This window comes from Perna viridis, chromosome 1, assembly GCF_037379345.1.
Source record: "Perna viridis isolate PV_CMFRI_1.1 ecotype Kerala chromosome 1, ASM3737934v1, whole genome shotgun sequence".
NCBI classification, from domain to species: Eukaryota; Metazoa; Mollusca; class Bivalvia; order Mytilida; family Mytilidae; genus Perna; species Perna viridis.
In genome coordinates this window covers 2942021-2967147 of record NC_142445.1, presented here as the reverse complement: position 1 = coordinate 2967147, position 25127 = coordinate 2942021, and the positions used below count along the sequence as shown (strand labels likewise).

At 31.8% G+C, this 25127-nt stretch overlaps 1 protein-coding gene across 2 annotated transcripts in view; it reads left to right on the top strand.

Annotated features, from left to right (window-relative positions):
- Positions 1–459: 459 nt before the first annotated feature.
- Positions 460–25127, top strand: part of LOC148626861 (DDB1- and CUL4-associated factor 1-like) — a 55023-nt gene continuing 30355 nt past the window's right edge. Inside the window, exons 1-17 of one of the 2 annotated variants that reach the window (XM_088551317.1) lie at positions 460–625; positions 6108–6261; positions 6463–6539; positions 8138–8211; positions 8858–8974; positions 13234–13371; positions 13909–14224; positions 15275–15411; positions 17356–17457; positions 18012–18170; positions 19448–19488; positions 19825–19963; positions 20700–20915; positions 21117–21286; positions 21787–21906; positions 22649–22694; positions 23223–23342. In XM_088551317.1, coding sequence (XP_088407443.1) covers positions 6152–6261; positions 6463–6539; positions 8138–8211; positions 8858–8974; positions 13234–13371; positions 13909–14224; positions 15275–15411; positions 17356–17457; positions 18012–18170; positions 19448–19488; positions 19825–19963; positions 20700–20915; positions 21117–21286; positions 21787–21906; positions 22649–22694; positions 23223–23342 — 2082 coding nt within the window. In that variant the 5' untranslated portion in view covers positions 460–625; positions 6108–6151. Of the gene's footprint in view, positions 626–6107; positions 6262–6462; positions 6540–8137; positions 8212–8857; positions 8975–13233; positions 13372–13908; positions 14225–15274; positions 15412–17355; positions 17458–18011; positions 18171–19447; positions 19489–19824; positions 19964–20699; positions 20916–21116; positions 21287–21786; positions 21907–22648; positions 22752–23222; positions 23343–25127 lie in introns of both variants that reach the window. The other variant, XM_088551253.1, reaches the window with a different exon arrangement.

The following is a 25127-nucleotide window of genomic DNA, read 5'->3' as shown; positions in this document are numbered from 1 at the left end:
TCGACTACACCGGACTTGACTTTTTTATGAGCAACTCAGCGGGTGTGTCTAGAAAAGCAGAGGACGCTTACCCTACCGGTGCACCTGGTCCATGCTCCCAGTTTTTAGTGGAGTCCGAGTTGCTCATTTGCTTTTGTTACTTGTATGTATGATTTTAGTTTCTTTATATTCTTTGTTGTGTATATCTGTTTTCCATGTCTGGTCTTTGTCCCTGGATTACATTCTTTTGATTACCGCTATAACATTGGTTTCCTTGATTACTCCTTAGCATACTATCAATAAACCCTAAATAAAATGTTTCAAAAAAGTTCGCACTAACAGAGTGCATGAGTTACTAACATACTCGACTTCATTTTGTCAAGCCTATCTGGGAGTATATGTAAAGTCCATTTTTTCTGGTATTCCCGGTATGGATGCGAACTTGATCTCCATATTTTGTACCTTTTGTATACGAAAACAAACAACACAACTCCGAATATTGCTTTCGTATTTGAAATGAAATATGGCATGAAAGAAAAGATTGCGGGAAATTTTAGTTGATGATGACATAACCGTCTGACCACCAGTTTTGCAGTTCTATTATAATTGCATCATACACATTAATATCGTCCTCGATCTGTCTAAGGTTATGATGATTATTGGCGTTGAATTTTTCATGCTAGATTTTTTTATAGTCTTTTTTGTATTTTTGCTCAGTCTGAAGTCCTACCCACAAGACCCCCTATTGTTGATCAGATCCTTAATTTTCAGTTAGTATTTTTTTGGTTATCTCTGTTAAGTAGAGATCAGAAGCTGGAGCATAATACAAAATGTACGAGACGAGCAAAATTTGAAAGGCTCCTCACTTGGATACTTGGTTTTGAAAGGGAACATAGGAGCGATCCCCTGTCAATGCTCTCTTTAACAATGTCAGCAAGGCAGTCTGTACTGTTCCTCTTATCTAGGTTGTTCCATGTGTAAAGGGGGAGCATGATTTGACCAAGGAGTTAAATATAGAAGGATTCGCATCTTGTAAATTATTGTATACGCAGTATCACATGTGGCGAAATTTTAGCATACTAGCCACAGCTACTTGCCACCTATTCAGTCAAAATTAGGTCATATAAAACATTGATACCACAAAAGGAGGGGAAGCTATAGCTATAAATATCCTTATATACACCGTCAGACTATTTTTATCAATTTAAAACAAATTTTATGATGATTGTTCGGGTTTTGAAGTAGGAGTTAGAACTTTAATTTAGGAGGGAATGTTTGTTTGTTGGGGTTTAACACCCGAGCAGCAATATTTCAGCTATATTCAGGCGATGAACATGAAGTTTATGACAAAATGAACATGAAATGATGATAAAATGAAAAATGGGAAGAGACACAAAGATAATGGGGTCGACAAATTTTGATTGCCACAAGATAAAAGGGAGGGATGGGCAGGGTGGGGCAATTTAGCCTCCTGTGGCGGAGCGCAAAGGTTCCTACTATCGAATACCACAGCAGGGTTCATTGACGTACAAGGAATGTGGCATCTTTCCCAACACGGTGCACCACTATGGTTTGCGGTCAGGTTTTCCATATTATAGCCTGACAACCCCAGCATGTAACACGCCAGGGGTACCCCATTCCACCACCTGGGGCACACATCCCAGTTGCTCTGTGGGCAGAGCACCTAGCCCCCAGCTAGGTTTCTGAGCACTATTTAGTCGCCTTTTATGACAAGCTTAGCACTGCTGCAGGCCTATTCTTTTAACACCCGGACCTGCATGGGGTTAGGAGGGAATGCCTTTCTCGAGGGCGTGACTCCGGCCGCCATTTTTCATATCAACAGTTGGTCAAATAAAAACGTAAATTTGGTAAAAATTGATTAGAAATAATATGAGGGTGTATTTCATATGGATAAACTTCAAAGTAAAATAAATTTATAGATTTAGAAACATTGGTAGAACCTATTAATTTGCCTTTGAGTCATTCTGTGTAATCAGTGACTGTGTTTTATGGGTTTATTCATGTTTCTCCAACATTTTAATTTTTTCACACCTCGGAGTAAAACAACAATCAAAGCAGGAGATTAAGAGGCCCATTAAAGGGTGGTTTATGGTACATGTATTCATACATGTAAACTACTTGGTATTGCTTTAATAGCCTGAACAAAAAATCAGAAAAACTGCCAATTGTTGTAGCGTGCTAAGATGTAAATTGATTCATGCTTTTGCCAACACTTGCAAACGGACAATAGGCAAATTTCTGTTTTATTACATCATTGATATTATTGATTCAATTATTTTCTTATTTTTCAAACCTTTTTACCTCATTTTATCAGAATCTTATTAATGTCTACTTTTTTTTTCAATTAGAGACTTCTTTAAAGTTTGTAAAGTTTCTGATGATGATTTAATGTTTTTAGTGTCAAATACTGCTTTTCTTAACTTTTAAATGAAATTACTTTAGAGTTCTATTCAAGTTTTTATCATTTCTCAAAAGTTCATTTAAGAATAGCATTAGTATATTTTTTTCTCAATTATTTTTTATAAAGTCTGACTCTTGAATTATTGGTACAAAGTGCATTGCAAGCATTATATTTGCCATTGTCATTCACTCAAGTTTATCTATAATTATCCGAATTAGATGAATAATAAAAAAAATAATAAATAACCTAAACCTCACCAATCATGATAATTGAAACAAGTGCATTTAATATTAAACAAAATAAATTGTAATAAAAAAGTAATCAGTTCTATAAATTTTATAACTATTTTTAATTTTGTATGATAAAATTATATTGCCAAAAAATAAAAAAAAAATAAAACTGTCACTTTTCAAATATGAAATTCATTATTTACCTTTAAACAAGAGAAAAATATTTTTGTTATCTTAATTGCTTCAATTTAGGAATTTTTATTGCAAGAATAGAAATTTTTTTTTCATCCAGCATTTATTTTGGAAAAGGTAAAATACAGATAGAGAAAATAAAAAAAACCCTTTTGGGGACCCTGTAATCCCTAATCTTAATTCGATGTTGTTTTATTCTAATTATCAAATGTTGGAGAAACGTGAACACATCATTTCAGACCTTCGCATCCTGTCAACGTGGCTTCTAATTTTCATCTAAATAAACACTAGATGTATGGTGTGTGACAATTAAATAAACACTTATGTATTGTTACAACTAAATAAACACTAGATGTATGGTGTGTGACAATTAAATAAACACTTATGTATTGTTACAATTAAATAAACACTGGATGTGTGGTGTGTTACAATTAAATAAACACTGTGTGTATGGTGTGTTACAATTAAATAAACACTGGATGTGTGGTGTGTTACAATAAAATAAACACTGTGTGTATGTTGTGTTACAATTAAAAAAACACTGTATGTATGTAGTGTTACAACTAAACAAACACTGAATGTACGGTGTGTTACAATTATATAAACACTGGATGTGTGGTGTGTTACAATTAAATAAACACTGTGTATATGGCGTGTTACAACTAAATAAACACTGGATGTGTGGTGTGTTACAATTAAATAAACACTGTGTATATGGCGTGTTACAATTAAATAAACACTTATGTATTGTTACAACTAAATAAACACTGGATGTGTGGTGTGTTACAATTAAATAAACACTGTGTATATGGTGTGTTACAATTAAATAAACACTGTATGTATGGTGTGTTACAATTAAAAGACAGAATCTTCAGAAAATATCTATCAGTAAATTTCTAATTCTGTATTTAAAATTTAAATATTTTATTTTATCACGTTTATTGCAATGAAACTGGTAAGATAAATCTTGAATTAATTACAATATATGAAAATTAATATACTAAAGATTTTCTCTCTTGATTTTGGTTGAATTTTGGCATTCAAATGTAATTTCAAATTATGGGACAGACTTTAAATAGTTCTTTTTTTCAGTCATGACAGTCTTAACTTAGGATTGTAATAATTATATCAGAAATATTTTACTTACTGCACTGTTTATTTGTAAGATTTAATGAGCAAAACTTCTTCCTCTTAACTCTTGAAATTTTGGCAACAATTTGGAAATAGACTACATGTATCTTAACACTTAAAACAGGTCTTCCAACTCTATACATGCTTACCAGATAAATATTAAATTGAAGGCCATTTTTTTATTCTTATTTTCACTTAACCTCCTACACTTAATTTGGCCAAATTAAAAAAAAATAAAATAAAATTGAAAAAGTAAGTTTTAACAGAATTTTAATATATCTACTGAAGAAAACTCTGTATCAACTTAATGACTCCCCTCTGTATTAGGTGTCACTTATAGAATAATTTCAGATCAATGTTACATTTGGTTCATGCAAAATTCGGAAGATTTTTTTTTTCAACTGAAAAATTACTGATGTCACAAAGTAAAATTACACTTTCTTTGACGTCAAGTTATTCAAATCTAGGGTCATTTGGAGTAAAAGACAAATGTGACAATGTATTTGTCTCCAAGTTGTTTAATCTTGGTCCTGTGTTTCATTTGTTCTGATGCAGGCTTCACCAGTGTCCCAATTAGCAATATATATTTGATTTGGTGACAAGATTAACCAATTAATAATTTTTTGGCACCTAGTTTTGTGTATTTAAATTGTCATGACAAAGTTTATTCTTATTGGACTCCCCAGAATCCTTGTAGTCTGGAAAAAATTTTAAATTAGGGTTATCTTTATCATATCATTGTTATATCTTTGAATTATGTTTTTATTGGCTATATTATTGACTCTCTTGATAAGAAATTAAATACTTATAAACTCTATACAAAGGTACTCGATTACTAGTATGCCAATAGTGTTTAATATTTCTTCCACAAAGTTCAAATTTAATGAATCACGCATTATTTGAATGTCATCCCTTTTTATCTTGGCATTTCCATGAAGACCTTGTTTTACTTAGATATTTTATGATATATTTTCACTAAATCCTATTGAACGGGTTTTCTTTCAAGGTTGGTACAGCTTGTTGTCTTTTATCCTATTTGTTAAGATGTATTGATCCTAAGAGTTACATCCCAATTCGACAGATTTTTATATCTTGTTTTCTTGTTGTATTTTCTCACCACAGTCCCAGGTTATGGGAGGGGTTGAGTGCTGACAAACATGTTTAACCCCACCACATACTTATATATGCCTGTCCCAGTAAGGAATGTGTAATCCAGTGGTTGTTTTTTATGTTCTTTGTTATTCCTGTTGCGGTTTTATTATATACATGTAGATTAGATCAATTTTTGTATGATGGTTAGTATGAATGTTTCTTGGGGTATCCTGCATAGAACTGATTTTGGGATTTTTGATCCGTCGAAAAACATGGCCACTGTTACTTAAAATAGAACTTATGGGTCAGACGTTAGTTTTTGCATATATTTATGAAACCATTAGGTTTAGCCAAATCCTTAGTTTTATTTTAACATTTTTGGACATTTCTACCATTTAGCCCCCTTCTTAAGCTTATTAGTTTGAATTCCCTGTGATCATACAACCCTCCTTTTTATTTGGATACTGGTATGATTGATTTGGGTTAAAACGTCTGATTTGCCATGCACGAAGTTGGATATTTTTTGCAGTATAAAATATGTACCACAACAGTGCATCTTTGGATTTTCTGGTTGTAATTTTACATTTCCCATCTACATTGTATTTACACTGTGGTTTGATTCCAGGTTCATTTACTTGTATGCTTGTATCATATTTATAAAAAAAGAAATTCATTCCTTAATGACATTTCAATCATTTTTGATGATAGCCCTTTTTTTTTTACTTTTTGAACAGTTTACATAAGAAATTTACATTGTGCATAACAAGTTGTGTGAATCTTGTTACTTCTGGAATAAGAGGTTTCAGACTCACATTTTTTTCACTTATTCTAACAGATTCTAATCTTTAGTAATGTGTTCGTACAATATATTATGGTTTTCATGAAAATATTATGAAAAAAAAACAATATTGTCTGCAAATGATAGTTGAATACAGGTGAAGTAAACATTGTCTGTTGCCTATTTATTTTCTAAGCATATATTTGATAACCCCAATGTTTTGAAAGGTGTGTCAATAGTCACGTTACCTCTTATAATAGTAGATTAATATTATTTTTTGTAGATTTTGTAGTTGTAGATTTAAAGTACAGTGTATATTAACTAAGTATGGCTGCATTGGACTCCTTGACTCAGTTTAATGGTATTCTAGATGAATGGATTGTAGATGATTATGGGAACAGACATAACAATGCTGTTGTTATAACAACTCTCACAAAGTAAGGCTGGAAATATAGCTAACAGTTAAAAAAAACTTGTCCGAGTGTCTCGAATGGAACATCATATTTTTTGGTGGAATTGAATTTTAGAAAATGAAGACGTTGTTGAGTGTATTTTAGTTTGGCACAATAGCTGTTATATTTTGAATTTTTACTAAAAACAGGAAACTTAGATATTAATAAACTTTGATAATTTTGTAGATTAGCAGAAATTTTAGAGAGGGAGACAGAGGAGTTTTATAAAATGGATCCTGATCCATTTGATGATCGACATCCAGGTAATATATCTTCAAGCTATATTTCTCTTTTGTTTCACAGTCTTTCAGAAAACTTGGGTGTTCTTAGCTGAATAATGTATCCAATCTCCTGCAAAGAGGGTATATTTGCGAATTCAAAGCTTTACACCACCCTCAGCCACACTCAGTGCTAAACCCCACCCCTTTATGCAAATTAATACAGTACAGCAGAAACAGCTTCATGGATTTATAGTGAGTAGTGTTCATGCCCTGTGAATTTTGTTTACATCCTGTATAGCAGAGCCTATAAGCTAGAGGAGTGATACATAGTAAGTCAGGAAGCTGTTCTAGGTTAGTAGATCATACTACTCATTAACCTGTTAGTTCTAATTGTGCTCTGTTTAATTACAATGTAAGGACAAAATTTGTATGTGGTTTTTGCCAGTAAGTTTCTTGTATTAACCTATGAATTTTTCGTAGTCATTGACTGCAAATGACACATTATGGATTTCTAGTCTACAAAATGTAAGTAGAATGCTTAATATATTACAGATTGTAGAAGTTTTGGGTTTGCAGATGTGGGGAACCCAGTATTCCTTCAAAATGCTTGCACAAAGTCTGCAAAAAAACCTTAACAAACATAAGTCTTAATTGATATAAAGTTCAAAGTTAATGGATTCAAATCAATGGCCTGCTAAGGACACAATAACAAAACAAACATATATGATTCAATAACAATACTGTATTTGACGAAAGAAAAGAGAATATGCATTATGTACATGAGTATATTTATAAATTATGATGAATTATGCTGTAGATAATATGATAGTTTTGATTTACTATGGGTTGATAGGCATTTGAATTGCGTACTACAGTACCGGTAATTGAAGTTTCCCTGTTGATTAAACCATATGCAAACAAACAAGTATGTTTTGATAGTAATCTGTTGCTAAAGTCATCAGGGGTAGATAATAAAAGGTTTATGGGTAATAACAGTATATTAATAAAATCAGTAATAACACAATATATGATCATATGTGACAGGTATATACTTTATAAAAAATATATAATATACATGTAAAATAATGTTGTAAATTCAGAAATTATAGTGTTCATTAATTATTACGATTTTTGTCAATTTGAATTAAAGTACTAATTTTATTTTTGCGATTCTTAAAAAAAAATTTAAAAAATTCCCCAATTTGAGTTATGATTATTTGTTATTTCAATAAAAAGATTGCAGTTATTTCAGAATTTATAGTATAAAGATTACAGTGAATTATCAAATGCTTCTTACACAATGTATTTTGATTATTCACATGTGAAACAAATTCTACAATATCCCTTTCAGACTTTCTCCCTCCCATACTAAAACTTCATTTGATTTCACTCATAATTTGGAACTTCATTTCTTTTGTAGGTCGCTAACTTTAGCGTACTTAAGTTCTAATCATTTGTTGAAACTCTGACATCGACTACACGCCTATTATAAATTTGAAGGAGATTGTAGTTGGGAGATACGCTTGTTTCCTTAAAGGTGAAGAACGTTCAAGCTAACATACTTATAAATGTTGGTAATTTTAATGCTAAATCAAGAACACTTAGAAGACTCATTTCTCCAACATTGATTTTCCTTGCAGGGAGGTCCAGCCCAACCTGTACACTCGGACATCTGATGAAAGCTTTGTTTAAGAATGACAACTTCATGAACAAGGTAATTATGGTGTCATATACATTTTTTTATAGTAGTGAAAGAAATATTGGTTAGAAAAACTTAAAACAAACATTAACAAAAAAAAACTATATCAGATTTAAAACATAAAAACTGACGTGATTACAGTGTACACAATAAGTAGTTTTTTTAAGAAGATAACAAAGAAGTTTAATTAAAGGGGACATAGTTTTTGTTCAACTTCAAAATTTGCAGTCATGTGATGCTATGGTTGCCTATTCTTTAGCATTGTCATTGTTGTCATCCAAAAACATTCTATGTAGAATTGTATAGACATCTATGAAATTGTACCACAAGGTGCCATATCATAAAAGAAAGTCTAGGGTTGATTTTATATATGAATTGAACAGTCATACTCATATAGTATATTGTGTCTTTGAGATGTTAAGCCAACTCATGAGAAGAGATGTTACATCCAAAATTAAATTGTTACGGAGTAATGGGACAGAAAAAAATATTTTCCTGATGTCTTTACAATAAATTGAGGAAAAGTATGAATCTGTGAAATTGTAATATACAGACCAAATCATCAAAGAAAGGTTAAGATTGATTTTTGAGGTTGTTACATTAGCCATTTATGTAAATACTAGATTTATTTACATGGAAAAGTATGTGTTGATGCTTACAGCTTGTGAATGATTACTTACTGGGCAGTCACAACAATCTTACTCTACAGACAGCAGCTTGTCGACTCTTATTGGATGTTTTACCAGGATTGGAAGTTGGAATAGTTTTTGTTGAAACAGTAAGAATAACCATTATATGGGTCATTCTCAAAATATGTCCGATTCCTGGGTTGGTGATTTTTTTTGTCTATGGATTCCAAATATTCATCATTCAAAATATCTCCACAGTAAGTAGAGTACAAATCAAAAGTTAAGATGTGTGTTTAAATTCATCAGTCTTTGGTATAACACAGATTGTTTTAGTCATTATAAGTCATATAGACCGTTTTTTAAACATTAGACAGTTTGCAATGTAATAAAGGTTCAAAACTTTGAAAAAAACTATATTTAAGCTTCATGATTTTTGCTATTGGTCTTTTTCATATCCAGTTAAAAATGTAGTTGAAATCAACCAGGTAAATTCTCCAGAATAATGCTTTATTTTTAAAATATTTTTTGAATTTCTGTTATGGCACGATAATGCTAGTGTGAAGCATCAATACAGTAACAAACATTTTAAAAGGAAATGTTTCATCATGCAATTATTGAACTTTTTACTGTGTGTTATACTGTGGACAAATTTGTTATGGTCTCACTAACCACTTCCGGGTCAAATGGCCATCCCCCTATGTAGTACCAAAAACACACTGAACCTAGACATATGCATTGTAAGTGCATTATTTGTGTGTGTTATGATTAAAAGTAATCAAAACAAAGCTGAGAATGTGTACTTGAAAATCATATATGTAATTAACTACAAAAGTGTATGAATATTGTTTACATATGTGAGTAATTTGCCTCCATGCTGTCAGTTAGCAGAACAAATAAAAATATGGATTTTCAGTATTATTTATTCAAGATTCAAGTAAATTTTGTGAAGAATTTCTACAATCATCGTACCATTAGCATAATGATTTTGGAACCTTATTTTCTAAGCTTCGCAATGGTATGCAACTTTAAGATGTCATTTGTCCTGGGAATTCATGGTGAGACTTTGAAAATTACTTTTTTAACATGTAAAGTAATGGAAACCTTAGAATTGGTTAGTGATACCATATACCTAGGACAACTTTCAAGAATATTAACCCCCTATCAAACACTGTAGATTCTCCTGGTGTACCAATTGAATACCAATCAATTTAGAAAGGGGAAGTAAAAACCAAAACACACACTGAAATCCAAATATCATCTAGAAAATAAAATAAAATGCATCATTAATACATCCATTGGATAACATAACAAATGTCATCTTTGGTGTAATATAAATATTGCAAAACCCCTTTCCATTAAAAGGAAACCTGCTAATAGTCTAATGAATTTTAATTCGCAATTGAGAAGTTAATTGATCAAAATTTTAGTTGTTTTTTCAAGATAAACTTTATGACAAATAAAATGGATCATTAATGCAAAAATGTCCATGGAATAACAAAATAATTGTCTTTGATGTAACACATTCTGTCTGTGGTGTAACAAAAATTTTGCAGAAACATTTTTCTTCAAGAGTATCCTTAGATGGTGTTAGGAATATTTGATTCTTAAATAAGAAATGTGTAAATTGATAAAAGTATAATTTCTTGGAAAAATATAGACTGAATGATAAACACAATGGATTATTACTGTATAAATGTCTGTGGACAAACACAATAACATAAACTAAAGTAATAAACAATTACTGTATCAGCTTTGGTTTTTTAATTTGTTTAGTATTATCTATTGTAAAGCAATGTTTCTTTGTACATTTCATTTTCCATCTTTAAATATATAATAATTTATAATAACTCTTTCTTCTAATGTATTAAGTCTTTTGAGTAACATTTTTTCTTTAATTACACTAAGGACTGTTACACCCTGGACAAACATAAGAAAATTTCCATTAAATTTAAATAACTGCACTTTTCATAACAAAAACACATGTCATCAATTCCTTTATTGTAATATTTCAGTAATTAGAATTAATTAATTTTGTTTTTTATTGACTGTATATCAACGTTAGACCAAAGACCATAAAAAAAGTTACACAGTCAGTTGTACTCACATATTTTGACTTTAAATCATTGTAACATTTCTGCTGCAAAACATCATCTGCAATTTGATTATGTTGGATTATGGGGAAGGGAAAAAACTATTTTTTGAGTTATTATTCAAGGCAAGACAAGCCATGCCCCTCACTTTTCTTCCATGTTATACCAAAGACAAAAAAATGGGGAACATGTTCAACGGCAAAAAATATCGACATGTTTTTAAGATATATGCACTTTTGGATGCTACAAAATCATATTTACATATCAGGACGCTAAATTATTGGCTTTATGTGTAATACTTGATGCATTTTTAGATTCCTAGACCATTGTTAAGATTGAAAAGTGTGCCAGGGACATACAAAAAACAACAACAAATGCCTACTTATTATGGTGGAATTTTTTAACCATACATATATGTTATGATTTTATATAATTTTTCTCATCTTTAGGCCAAAACATGTCAAAAAACTTTGTATATTTATTAAATAATTTCCATCCACCAGCCTACAGGGGCAACACCATTGCACATTTTTTGAGAATGACCCATATAAACATTATATTGTCAACTCAATAAATTAAACTGTTAACTCACGGATGAAGACAGTTTTAGAAACTTTCAATAGTTTCAGGAAGTCTGAACATACAATTTTCTTATAAATATTCAGTCAGATGCTTCCACTGTAGAATATCAGTTTTCTTCCTTTTGATGCAGTTCAAAGTTGCTTAGGGCACAGAGTTTTCTTCCTTTTGATACACTGCAAGGTTGCTTAGAGTACAGTTTTCTTCCTTTTGATACAGTTCATGGTTGCTTAGGGCACAGTTTCTTCATTTGATAATGAACAGATTTTTTACTTGAAGAAATTGGGTTGGTTGGAAAAAAAATAAAAAATTGGGTAACCAGAAATACATATGAGTTTCAAATAAAAACATTTTTGGAGGATTTTCAAAGAACCAAACAACGACATGTCTTATACAGGGTTCGAAATGCTAATAGTCTAACATTCTACGTGTACATGATGCTACACTACACAGTAAGTATCATCAGTTTAGAGCCTCATTCCAATTTCTCTGTCCACAATATAAACTCCCTTTATTCATCTTAATTCCATAAGGCTTTTTAATCTCTCAAATTATTTATAGGAATTGATTACATTTTTTTTCAATTAAAGGTACCTAATATTAGGTATTGGTGATTTTGTTGGGATACATGAAAAATTATCAAAATGAAAACGACCAATTTTTCAAGTTGATTTTCATGCCGTGTCATTTGTAGCAGACCATATTTGCAAGGCAAAGCATTTGAACTTTACCAATCCCGGGTTGCCAATCTTAGTTCAACCTTATGTGTTAGAAAATTCATAGGATTTGCCACCCACTTCTAAGGAAAACGATAACACACCGAAAGAAAGAGAAAATAATGAAAATGCAGAAGGATTCACAAAAGAGAGGAAATCATCTAACTCTAATTCTAAGTCAGAGATTCAAAATCAGAAAACTACATGATACTATGGTAGATCCAATTGTTTTATCTGGGAAATGCATTGAATGAAAAAAAAGCAATTCAGAAACTAAATCAGTTTATTAATAAAATATAATGCAACTAAACATAAATATGAAATATTATACTAAATCATTGAAAACCTGATCATTGAAAAATATAGATAAGCAAATATACATATTGAGTGAACACAGGCCTGAAATACATATAAAGAATAAAAATAAATAATGGTGACATAATAAAATACACCTTTTTTCCAACGTACAATATCAAAATTCTCATTTTGGTGGTTGGAATTGGAAATCAGTCAATATTTCAATACGCCAACATTACCCCATGTACAGTATTTTTATTTAATGACATCTGGTCAGCTTTAACACGACTTTATAACTGATAAAACTTTTAGACATGATTTTATTAAAATGGTAAACATTTAATATGCAGCCACCTTCCTATGATAATCTTTCAAACTTAGGTTCCCTACTTATGTAAAGTTTTTGAATGAAAAATCAACTAAAACCAAATAATTTGTTCATAAAATTATTTAATGCAATGATATCATATTGAAATTGTTGATTTCTTGTGGTTGGCAACACTAAGAAAACACAAATTCCAATTTTTTTTTTTTTCTGTCAACTGGACAAATCAGGTTGACGGATCCAAAAACCAACATATTAAAAAACTAAGACCTTAAAGATGTTCTAAAGATCATACTGTGTGTCTTAACTAGACCATAATTTGTCTGAATGTTTAATCTAATGGTTGAGGTTACAAAACAAAGTGATTAATACATAGTAACAAAGAAAGTTCTTCATTATAGGAAGGTATAATAAGACCCTTACTACAATGGGCAGAGAAGGGAGAAGAACCACTAAGATCATACGCCACAGGGTTAGTAGCAGGTGCTATGGAAGTACAAGATGTTGCTGTAGATTATAAAGATGAAAACCATCACTTGGTAAGTCATTGTATTTTGAGAGATGAAACTTCATTTTCAGAAAACTTTTCATATACACATTTGTACATTATCAACATCAGAACTAAATGTAGATATGAGACAAAAGCTGGAACAACTTGCCTTACGTAACAATGGAACAAATTCTGTTATCAGTTCACAGGTTACTTTTTGTACATATGCTTTTTGATGGATGTACCATATGTACATAAAATTAGTATGGCGGATGTAAAAATCGATGATTTATAGGCAAAAGGTATATGAAAAATTTGGCAAATGTTTTGAATATAGCTCAGAGTAATAGTGAAATTTTTGTTGGCATTTTCAGACAGTCTGCTAAAATATCTGAAATTCCCTGAAATTTCCGATGTCGGATGTATCAGACAATTAACAATGTCAGATGAAACAAAGCAGAGGGGGGGCATTTATATCATAAGCTGTTTATTTCAAACTAGACATTTTCTGAAAGCTTGATATTAGTTTTGATAGAGTTTGTATACAAATACTTGTTTGATTTAAGATATTCACTTCTGTTTGTAGGTCATTGTCTTGATCAAACGTTTGCATGGTTTAAAAGCAGAGATGGAGAGAGAGAACCAATTGAAAATGAAACAATTAGAGAGACCTTTTGGGCAGTTTTCACCAAGTAAAACTGGTTCTCACCATGGGTCTACATCACCTGGGCGGGCAGGATTGGTAACCAATAATGAAGACTTTGCTCACCGTGTCAACTGTGTGAAGATGACATCACCACAGAAAGATAATAGCATGGATGCAATGAATGTTTCTCCATGTGTTACTCCAACAAAGAGAAATATATGTAACTCACCAAGATCTCAAGCTATTTATGATCCAGGTAATGAAACAATGTCAGGGAAATTACCAATATTTATACCCCCCGCAACAAAGTTGCTTTTGACCCGTCTGTTAGTCCGTCCGTCAGTCCATCTTCAGTTTTCCGGACTTTTTTTAGACCCTTGCAGATATTGACATGATTTTTGGTATACAAGTTCACTATGATAAGTTAAGGTCAGGTATAACTTTCGTTCCACTCAGATGATTTTTACTAAAATTAGGGGCCTTGAACTTAATAGCTCAATTCACAGAAATAACAGTTTTCTGGACTTTTTTTCTAAATGTTTGTAGATATTGACACGATTTTTAGTATATAAATTCACTATGATAAGTTACAGGACAAGTGTGTAGTTGATTCGGATCCGATGATTTTTATCGACATTATAGGCCTTGAACCTAGCTAAATTCACAGAAATGACTGTTTTTCAGACTTTTTTTTCCTTAATGCTTTACAGAATATGACATGATTTTCGGTGTATAAGTTCACCATGATAAGTTACAGGTCAAGTGTATGTTTTGTTCCACTACGATGATATTTACTTTGGATTAACTAAAACTCAAAGAAATCAGTCTGGAGTTTGAAACTACCATTCTGAGTACCAGAATTTAGTTAGAAGATACAGGTCTAAAGCCTAAAAAACACTTTTTTTTATCGGGGTCTTTCTACATGTATTTCTCTTATGAACAAATTTACTTGAGTATCCAATATAGGGACGCACGGGGTATATGAGCTGCTCACTAAGGTTCTTTAATTGTAATAACATTATACTCAATTTTTTTTTTTTTTTTTGTATTTATTGACATGATATTCATTTTATGTACAACCAAAATCTTAAACATCACTTTCGTTGTAATTTTTTTCTGAATATAGTACAAAATATGGCCTAGCTATTAATCATGCAGATTGTATCAGGTAAGAAGTCCTTTTCCTTGTTTAAATTGAACTTCCATTAGGTTTGAAGGTTTTTTTTAAAAAATGGAGGATGAGGTTCAACCAAATTAAATGTTTAAAATGGCCCAAAATTTGTAACATTTACTTGGTCATTTGTAGAGACTGAGATCAGTGGTAATAGTTGGATGGACCAGCAGCCTTACGTAATAGGGACATATAGTATGAATCCACTGACTTTATCTATGAAACAGAGACTTATATTACAATATCTCACACCACTGGCTGAATATCAAGAGGTTGGTATTATTACATACATGGTTTCTAAGTACACTTGTACTATGGCTTTCTCTTGTCCCTAAATAGACAGTTAAATATAAGTTTGATAGGGTCTTTATGAAGCTAGAAAACTATAATATTTATCTGGTTAATTGCAAGTATGAGTCTTACTCAGTGCATGTATTAGTCTGGTAAGTGTGAGTATTAGTCTAATTATAAGTAAAGTATTGGTCAGGTTATAAATACAAGTATTGGTCCAGTAATAAATACAATTATTGGTCTGGTTATAAATACAAATATAGTACAAGTATTGGTCAGGTAATCAATGCAAGTTTTGGTCAGGTTACAAGTACAAGTATGGTCGGATTATAAGTACAAGTATTGGTTGGGTTTTAAGTACAACTATTGGTCAGGTTATAAGTACAGGTATGGTCGGAATATAAGTACAAGTATTGGTCGGGTTTTAAGTACAACTATTTATCGGTTATAAGTACAGGTATCGGTTGGGTTACAAATGCAAGTATTGGTCGGGTAATAAATACAAGTATTGGTCAGGTTATAAGTACAAGTATTGGTCGGTTATGAGTACAAGTATTGGTCAGGTTATAAGTACAAGTATTGGTTGGGTTATAAGTACAAGTATTGGTCAGATTATAAGTACAAATATTGGTCAGGTTATAAGTACAAGTATTGGTCAGATTATAAGTACAAGTATTGGTCGGATATAAATACAAGTATTGGTCAGGTTATAAGTACAAGTATTGGTCGGTTATAAATACAAGTATTGGTTTTGTTTGTTTGTTGGGGTTCAGACGATGAACATGAAATTGATGATAAAATGAACATGAAATAATGATGAAATGAAAAAGGGATGGGACACAAGGACAATGAGGTCGACAAATTTTGATTGCCACTGGAAATAGGTAGAGGTGGGTAGGGTCGGGCAATTTAGTCTCCTGTGGCGGAGCCCTATGGTTCCTACTCCGGAAGAATACCACAGTAGAGTTCTTTAACGTGCGAGGAACGTGGTATCTTTCCCAACACGGTGCACCACTATGGTTTGCGGTCAGGTTTTCCGTATTATAGCCTGACAACCCGAGCATGTAACACGCCAGGGGTACCCTGTTCCACCACCTGGGGCACACATTCCAGTTGCTCTGTGGGCAGAGCTGTCTAGCCCCCAGCTAGGGTTCTGAGCACCATTTAGTCACCTTTTACGACAAGCTTAGCGCTGCTGCAGGCCTATTCACCCGGACCTGCACGGAGACATGTCAGATTATAAGTAAAAGTATTGGTTGGGTTATAAGTACAAGTATTGGTCAGTTATATATACAAGTATTCGTCGGGTTATAAATACAAGTATTGGTCGATTATAAATACAAGTAGTGGTCGGGTTATAAGTACAAGTATTGGTCGGGGGAATAAGTACAAGTATTGGTTGGTTAATATGTACAAGTATTGGTTGGGTAATAAATACAATTATAAGTCAGGTAATAAGTACAAGTATTGGTATGGGAATAAGTACAAGTATTGGTCAGGTGATAAGTACAAGTATTGATTGGGTTATAAGTACAAGTATTGGTCGGGTTATAAGTACAAATATTAGTCAGGGGAACAAGTACAAGTATTGGTCGGGTTATAATACATGTACATGTATTGGTTGGGTAATAAGTACAAGTATTGGTCGGGTAATAAATACAATTGTTGGTCAGGTTATAAGTACAAGTGTTGGTCGGGTTATAAGTATCGGTTGGGTTATAAGGGCAAGTAATGGTCTTGTTAATTGTAAGTATGGTAAAGTAAAAGTATTAGTCTGGTTACATGATGACATGGAGGATGAATTCGCAGATCAAAAGGTTTGAAAAATTATAAAGTCTAAAATGTGTTACATTGTATTATTGATAGTGCATTTCATTTTTATTTGTTTTGATGATGTTTGCATAGAGAATTGAATTTTTTTTCAGCTACTGAGTGCAGCATTTGAGAACAATGCATTAGACTTGATATTTTATTATATTGACTTGAAGAAAAACCAGGATGGTAGACTGGCTTTAGAAGCATTAAAGGTATATTACAGTATACATTTTATACTTTATTTATGAGTTAACATATAAAAAGAAGTGTCTCTGTGGTCTTGTGGTATTCTTAAGTGTGAGAGGTCTTGGGTTTAATCACCAGCTGATCCATACCAATCTTTAAAATTTTTGTTACTCCTTTTCTTCCAAGCATATAGAGTGACACCTAGTTGGTTCTAAGTCATGATTATGTGTCCAAGTAGGTGTATGAATTTTCCCATTGAAGTTATGGCCCAGTGTGCCGGACAAATCAGGGTCTGTTCAACTGATAATCATTTTTCATCCTAGAATACATGAATTATTAACCATACGACATGAAAGTAAAGTCAATCAATCAATCATCTTACTTTGGTAAAGCTTGCAATTTTCTTTAATCTACAAAAGTATAATTAATCCATATCCCATATGTTTAAGAATCAAAGAGACATTTTGTTTTTATCATTGATTTGTTTTATTTGCTATAAACATCCTTGTTAATGGTTAAAACTGACTTACACTCAAAGATTCACAATGCACAGTATTATGTTTTGCTGTCTATGTTTTAGTACTTGGCTACGTTGTTATGTCATAAGAAGTTTTCAGTAGAGTTTCTCCAGATGAATGGAGTACAGAAATTACTAGAGGTTTATAGACCGTCAATAGCTGCGACTGGTGTGTCTCTTTGTCTTTACTATTTATCTTACTTTGAAGATGCCATGGAAAGGGTAAGGCTAATATCAGTGATCACATGTAAGGTTATTTTCTTTGAAAATATTTTAATTTGCATGTAAAGAAATGATTTCAGTTTCATTACCTTATTTTGTACAAAAAAATAATTTCATTATTCATTTTTGCTGAATATAAAACCATTTTTACTGCAATCATTCTATATTAGCAACCAAAATGCATGACCAGATATTTATTGGTTATATATGGTCATTGACTGTATTTAACACTTTGGCTCTGCCTACTTTCTACCTTTTCATGAACAACCTGTTAATTGTTGCATCACTATCAGGGGGCCACAGGTGGGGAAGAAATTTAACAACACATAATAGAAAAAGCAAATTTGATTTGAAAATAAGTAGGTTTGCAGTATAAAGATAAAAACTGTTTATTGACTAGAAATAAAAACAATATATGAATTCAGCATGAATCGGGGAAAAAAATGCTCTGCACAGCCTCACGTTTACTCCAATTCTATGCTTCATCCACCTATCATTATTATTGTCTAGATATCAGTTATTGATTAAAGTACCTTTACTGATTTTCTTACTTAATGATATAACTTGTGAATATTCCAAAATTAATTTCTTCAATGCCCATCTTTAAATAACTTGGAAAGGCATCCACCAATTTTCATGAAACTTCCATGATTTTTTTGTTCCTGTCAATGTGAGCTTTGTTTTGATATCTTTAAACTCAGATTTTATGTTAATGAGTTATTGATTTTTATAGACAAATTGTGTGATTTGAACAATAGTTGAAAAATGCTTCAATGAAATTTCATTTGGAAATTGTTTACTTTAATTTGTATAAGCTTCTTAATTGTGTTTTAAGATTTCAAATTAGGGGCTTTATTAAAAAAGGGGGACTTATTAAGGATTTATGCACAATAACTCAAAAACACTTTCAAATATTAAATGTTTGGAAATTGTTCATTTGTATTGATGTAAGTTCCCTTTGAATTGTTTTTGTAAAATTCTGGTTTTGAGACTTTATTTATATGAAAAATTGGGTAATTTGCTGGATTTGGACTGTAACATAAATATGTCTCCCCATAAGTCTTTTGTAGAGTAAATGTGTGCATAGGATATTCATAACATGTTTAAAGTTTTTAGTAGTCTTTGTTTGTAGAAATACTGGTACAACCATGTTTTGAGAAATTCAAAACATATTAAAAATTTAATATATTTCAGGCATTCCAAATACACATTGTCACATTTGTGATACAAATATAGGTTAATAACCTTGTCAGTATATTTTGATATTATTATTGTAGGTTTGCCTGCTACCAGAACATATCCTATCTAAAGTGGTCAAGTAAGTGATTCTTTGTCACATCAATGTTAAATAATACAGACTAATTCACTGATCTATATAGTTAAGTTTCATGAAATGTTATCTGTATCAGCTGAAGTATGACTTTTTGAATTTATATTTTCTTATTTCCTCCTCTGAAAATCTTTAAATGAAAAGATGAACCAAATTTTCTGCGCATTCTTAGTTTAATGTAAAGTATTGTATAAACATCAAGTAAGCAATTGTAAGAATTTGTTGTTTTGTCATTATATCCCACTTATAAGAACAGGATTGGGCAATGCCATTATCATCTTGTCTTGTATTACATTTTGAACCGTGATTGATGTATAATTACAGTTACATCCTGTGGTTGCTAGAATGTTCTCACAACTCCAGTAGAAGTCATGCAGCTATGTTTCTTGGTCAGGCGTTTACTTTTAAAGTCATCTTAGATTTGTTTGATAAGAAAGATGGACTCCGTCGGCTAGTAAATGTGGTATGTCTCTGTAGGGGACCAGGTTGTTGATATCCTATTGATGTATATATATAGTAACAAAAACACACTGAACATAGATCTATGCATTGTAAGTGCATAATTTGTGTGTATGTTGATCAAAAGTAGTCAAAATAAAGCTGAGAATCATATTTGTAGTTTACTAATGCATGAATATTGTTTACGGGTGTTAGTAATTTGCCTCCATGCTGTCAGTAATCAGAAAAGGTTAAAATGCAGCATTTTTGTATTATCTATTCAAGTAAATTTTGTGAAAAACTTCTACAATCATTATATCATTAGTCTAATGATTTTGAAAGCTTTATTTTCCAAGTTTTACTTGGAATTCAGAGTTTAACTTTGAAAATCATTTTTTGTAAAGTAATGGAAAGGTTGTAAGTGGTTAGTGAGACCATAAATGAGTTTCAATGAATGCTCACACAAAATATGTAATATGACAATGTCATAAAAAAGTGATTTTTTGGTAATTTTAACTAGACTAGGCATCTGGAAAAGAAATGCGCTAAGCATGGTAGTTTGCATTGAGTAAGGATAGATTTGAAAATCTAAAATTTACAACGTTGAGAATTTATCATAATTGATCTGAATGAGAATCTGTTTCTCTTGTTCAAATCTAGAAATCTTAAAATGTATAAAAAAAGTGGTTAACAGCCTGGTGGTTTATAAAGTTGTATATGAATTGAATCACTTGCAGAAAATTGAATTTTGTGTTCTACAGATAAGTACCCTTGACATATTGAACGAGAATGATGAACAGGTCCATAACACGTTAAATGATGACCAGATATACACTATGAGACAGATGGTCAGGCATGTTACCTTTGCTATGAAAAGATATTTTGAAGCACACCTCTCCCTAAAGGCTGATGAGATAAGGAGATCTCACATGAGGAATGATGGTGGCTCTCCAGTTCAGGAGACTCCTGCTTATAAGGTAGGTCTAAGGATCTGAAAAAGTTGCATCAACAATGGTAGTGCTACTCTCATAATATTTGCTTGGAATTATCCTGTCTGTTCAGTTTTCTCTATTTAATATAAGGCCTCAAGACATCTCATTCTTCTAACACTGAATATTAGAAAAATTCTGAACGTCTATCTTAATATTCTTGGAAGTAGTATGTCCCCTTTTTTACAGCCAATCAAAGTTTCCAGTGAAGTGGTACAGGACAATATTGAGTTAATGATGGATTTGATGCCAGTCCGTCTACACTGGGACCCAGAGATTCTCTTCCATAAGTTAGGGGGTGTGGTCCTATTGACCAAGTTAATAGCTTTAATGCCATCATGGAGTAATTACACTGGCAAGTAAGTGGGTCTGTCAATCTGATAACTATCAGAGGTTAACTATCAAGGTACTTAGAATAACAGATTCAATCAGCTATACGCAGGCAAATATTTTTCATGTGATGTTCATGTTAATCGAACTTCACATGAAATTAATGTGATTTTCACATGAAATTCACTTAACACGACTTTCATGTTATCATTTCATGTGAAGACTCGATTCACCTGAATTTAACCTGAAATTTATCATGAAGTTTATTTGCTCAATTCAGGTGAAAATCATGTGAAATAATTTCTCCTGTATAGGCACATAAGCAATATTGATTTCTCCTTTTTATATGTGGTTGAATACCAATGTCAGCAAAATCCTGTCAGAGACTTAAGGTTGTTGTTTTAAAGCAAGTGATTTGCAACTTAATTAGCTATTATACCACCAGAAATATGATATTTAATGTACATGTATTGAACAATTTCTTAATTGCACTGTATTTTTGTCAAACGCATATTCATTGATTTATTAGATCAGAGACAGTAAAAAATACCCTGGATATATTTACTGTGTGTACGGTAACACCTAAAACCCAGCTGGCGTTACTACAGAACATTACAGTTCCTGAAAACTTAGTTTATCCAGCTGTTAGGTATGTAGAATACATGTCTGAGTACTTCAATATTATACACAGATGAAATAGCTGTATTTCTTTTCATTTGTTTTAAAATGTATGGAAACGTGTAAGGACCAGTATGGTGAAATATATTTTTGTGCTTTTAAAAATACATAAAAACACGTGTTTTTGAAAATTGGTTTGAACATATGAAAAACAAATGATTTTTATTACTTTTTTCATGAATTAATTTGTTAGTCAGAAACCTGTTTTTCATGTTGGTCCTTAACATATCAAAATACATATGTTCCTTTCCTGTGTATCTCAATGTGATTTACATCTCACTTGTATTTCTTTCTCTTACTTTATTTTTTTTAAAATATATTATGCAGTGTATTTATAGCCAATTCATAAAAAGTTGACGGTAGAGGTGATTTGTGCTTCAGAATAAACCACCAAGCTTTGCTTTTTTCAATCTACATGTGCCATATCTTTACATATTAATAGTCATTTCTGTATACAGATTTGTGTTTTTGAGAAAACCATACAATAATCTCTCATTTAGATCAGTCCAATTAAGATCATTTACTTTATCAAAGTGCTATTTTCATATGTAGTCTGTATAATTTCTATCTCAAAAGTGCAACAACCAAATGGACAATCTTTGACTGCTTATGTGGTTTGTGAGTGTTTTTTGATTTAGAAATGAAAGTGAATGTTGGGTTTTTGACATAAATGAATTCTCTCTGATTCTACTTATTAGATAATTGTGTTGCAGTGTATTCATTGGAGTAGCTGATGGTGAGATGTTAGCAGAACCAGAGGTACAGAAATCAGCTCTTAATGTTTTGATCAACTGTGTCTGTGGGCCTGTGGAACGGGTTAGAAATGTTTTATAACACTGTAGTTTACATAAAACCAAGGGTTGCTTTGTATGTGTGTAAGCCCAATGCAACTCCAGCATAAAACTTATGTTGATTTATCAGTAGAAAACTAATGTATGAAATGTATTCCAAATGTGTAAGGGTTTTTAATATGAAAACAAATAGGAACATTTGATAACATGTAAAATTTAGGAGGTCTCCCATTGTAATTGGGAAGTTCAAGATGTGAGATTTTTGTAATAGTCTTTAACATTTAAACTTCTGTCTTACTATTAACCTTTAGATAGGTTAAGATATAGAAAAACAGTCAAATGCCTATGACTCCCACTTAACAAAGCCAGATGGCCCTTCTACCGAACATAAGCACTAAATGTGTCTACATGACCTCCACTTAAAATGACCACATTACCAATTTTTAGGCAATATCCTTCAACTAGTTCATTTACAGTATATTAATAACTCTTTCAGTATGGTGCAGGAGTAGGCAGGTACCATGGAGTAGGCAGCAGAAAGAGAATTAATTCTAAAATGGGAGAAGATATACTCAGTAAAATGTGGAATGGAATCAGGATTAATAATGGTATTATGGTAAGTTAATTTGATAGGAAATTGCAGGAAAAATTATGCAGGACAAATATTACCATGTTTATTTATTTTTAGAAATTTCTCTTGAATTTAGTATGCAAAATATTGTGACTGATTTCTTGATAATTGAACCTCCATGTGAAATGTTCTAATATAATTATTGTGAACAGTTGGTGTTGATAATGGTAGTCTGTAGGTACTTCATGTCTGGACAGTAACTGGAGTATAAGTGTATAGATCTTTATGAAATTATGTCACACGATGCCACTACACAAAAGTAGGTTGGGGTTGTGACATAGCATTTATATTATTTGCACAGTAACCCCCACTTTTCTTTTCATAGTTTCATTAAATCCTTGTTATTTCTTTAGTGTTTTTAATAGGTACAACTTACTAAGACAAAACCTATGGAAAATCTGGAGAAATCTTCAATTTCAAAAGCCTATTTCTCAAAAACGAGCATATTTATTTTTTCTTCTTATATTGTCCAGGCAAAAAAGATCTTATAAGATTTCACAACCCTTTGGAATCCTTGGTATTCTTAGATAGAGCAGCGAACATGCTTAAGTTTTGTGAAAGAGTAATCATGTGAACCAAGATTCTAGGAGAAATCTGAAGAATAAACAATGATTTAGCTAGCGCTTGTCATTTTCGCCATGTATGAAAGGATTTCATAAAAATGTTTATGATCGTTTTCGTCACTTAAAATTTGAAAAGTGTATAAAAAAAAAAAACAATTCCATTCAAAAAGTATCTCAGATAAATTTTTGTCGCCTTAAATATAAATGTTGTCAAAAACTGTCAATCAAAAGGTACATAATTTCACCTGGCCTTACACTCTGACAAGTTTATAACCCCATGCTTGGTAATTACATGGTCAACCAGGTGTGAGATACATTCTATTGTTGTTAACCTGGCATCCCTGATATGTGCACCCTTTAAAATAACAACAATTTATCAATCTTTTGATCATTAGGAACCCCCAATAATCCCAGGGTTATCACTTGTCTTCAGGCGGTCGTTTTCCACCGCTGAAAAAAGTTTTGAGTTTACTCGAGACATTTCTGATTTTAAATACGTTTAAAATATAGCTTATATATATCTTTATTTTAATGATAAGTTGTGTTAAACAATTTTTATTTTAATGGATGCCTACCGATATTTACTCCTGTATAAAAACAATCCCTCACGAACCTCACACATATATAGCTATCTATTTTTAGATTTAAATGCACACATTATAAATACAATGTCTCGATGTGTGTCTGGTCATCTAATTGATTTCAGTATTAATTTTAATGCAATACTGGACAGTTAGGAAATATTAATCAACAATAAATATTACGATTCTCTTTTCTTCTTGAAACTAAATCACATTGATTATGAACTTCTTCAATTCGACTCATGATCCAGGGTCAAAGGTTACTAAAAAATCACCCAGCAGTAAGACATCACGGAGCAATGGCTTATAGAGTTCAAATTCTACAGTTGACTGTGCCAATGTGGCCAAACTCCTTTCTATCTGTCTAGTTTCTGCGTTATCTTCTGGTAACAGAGAGGGGATTTAGTAGGTACTATCTGATCAAGACCTATCTTAGGAACAGACTCAAGGTTTCATTAATCAATTCTCTTCGAAAGATCTGTCTCCTTCCTTCTGATTTGAGGAGTTTTAGGTTGAAGAGGGCTTTTGAGGTGTGGTGTTTGGCAAAGGACAGGAGGATTTTCTCCTATTAGTTGAGTGTCAGGTCATACCATAATAGTAGATTTTGTCAAATAATATTTTCTTAT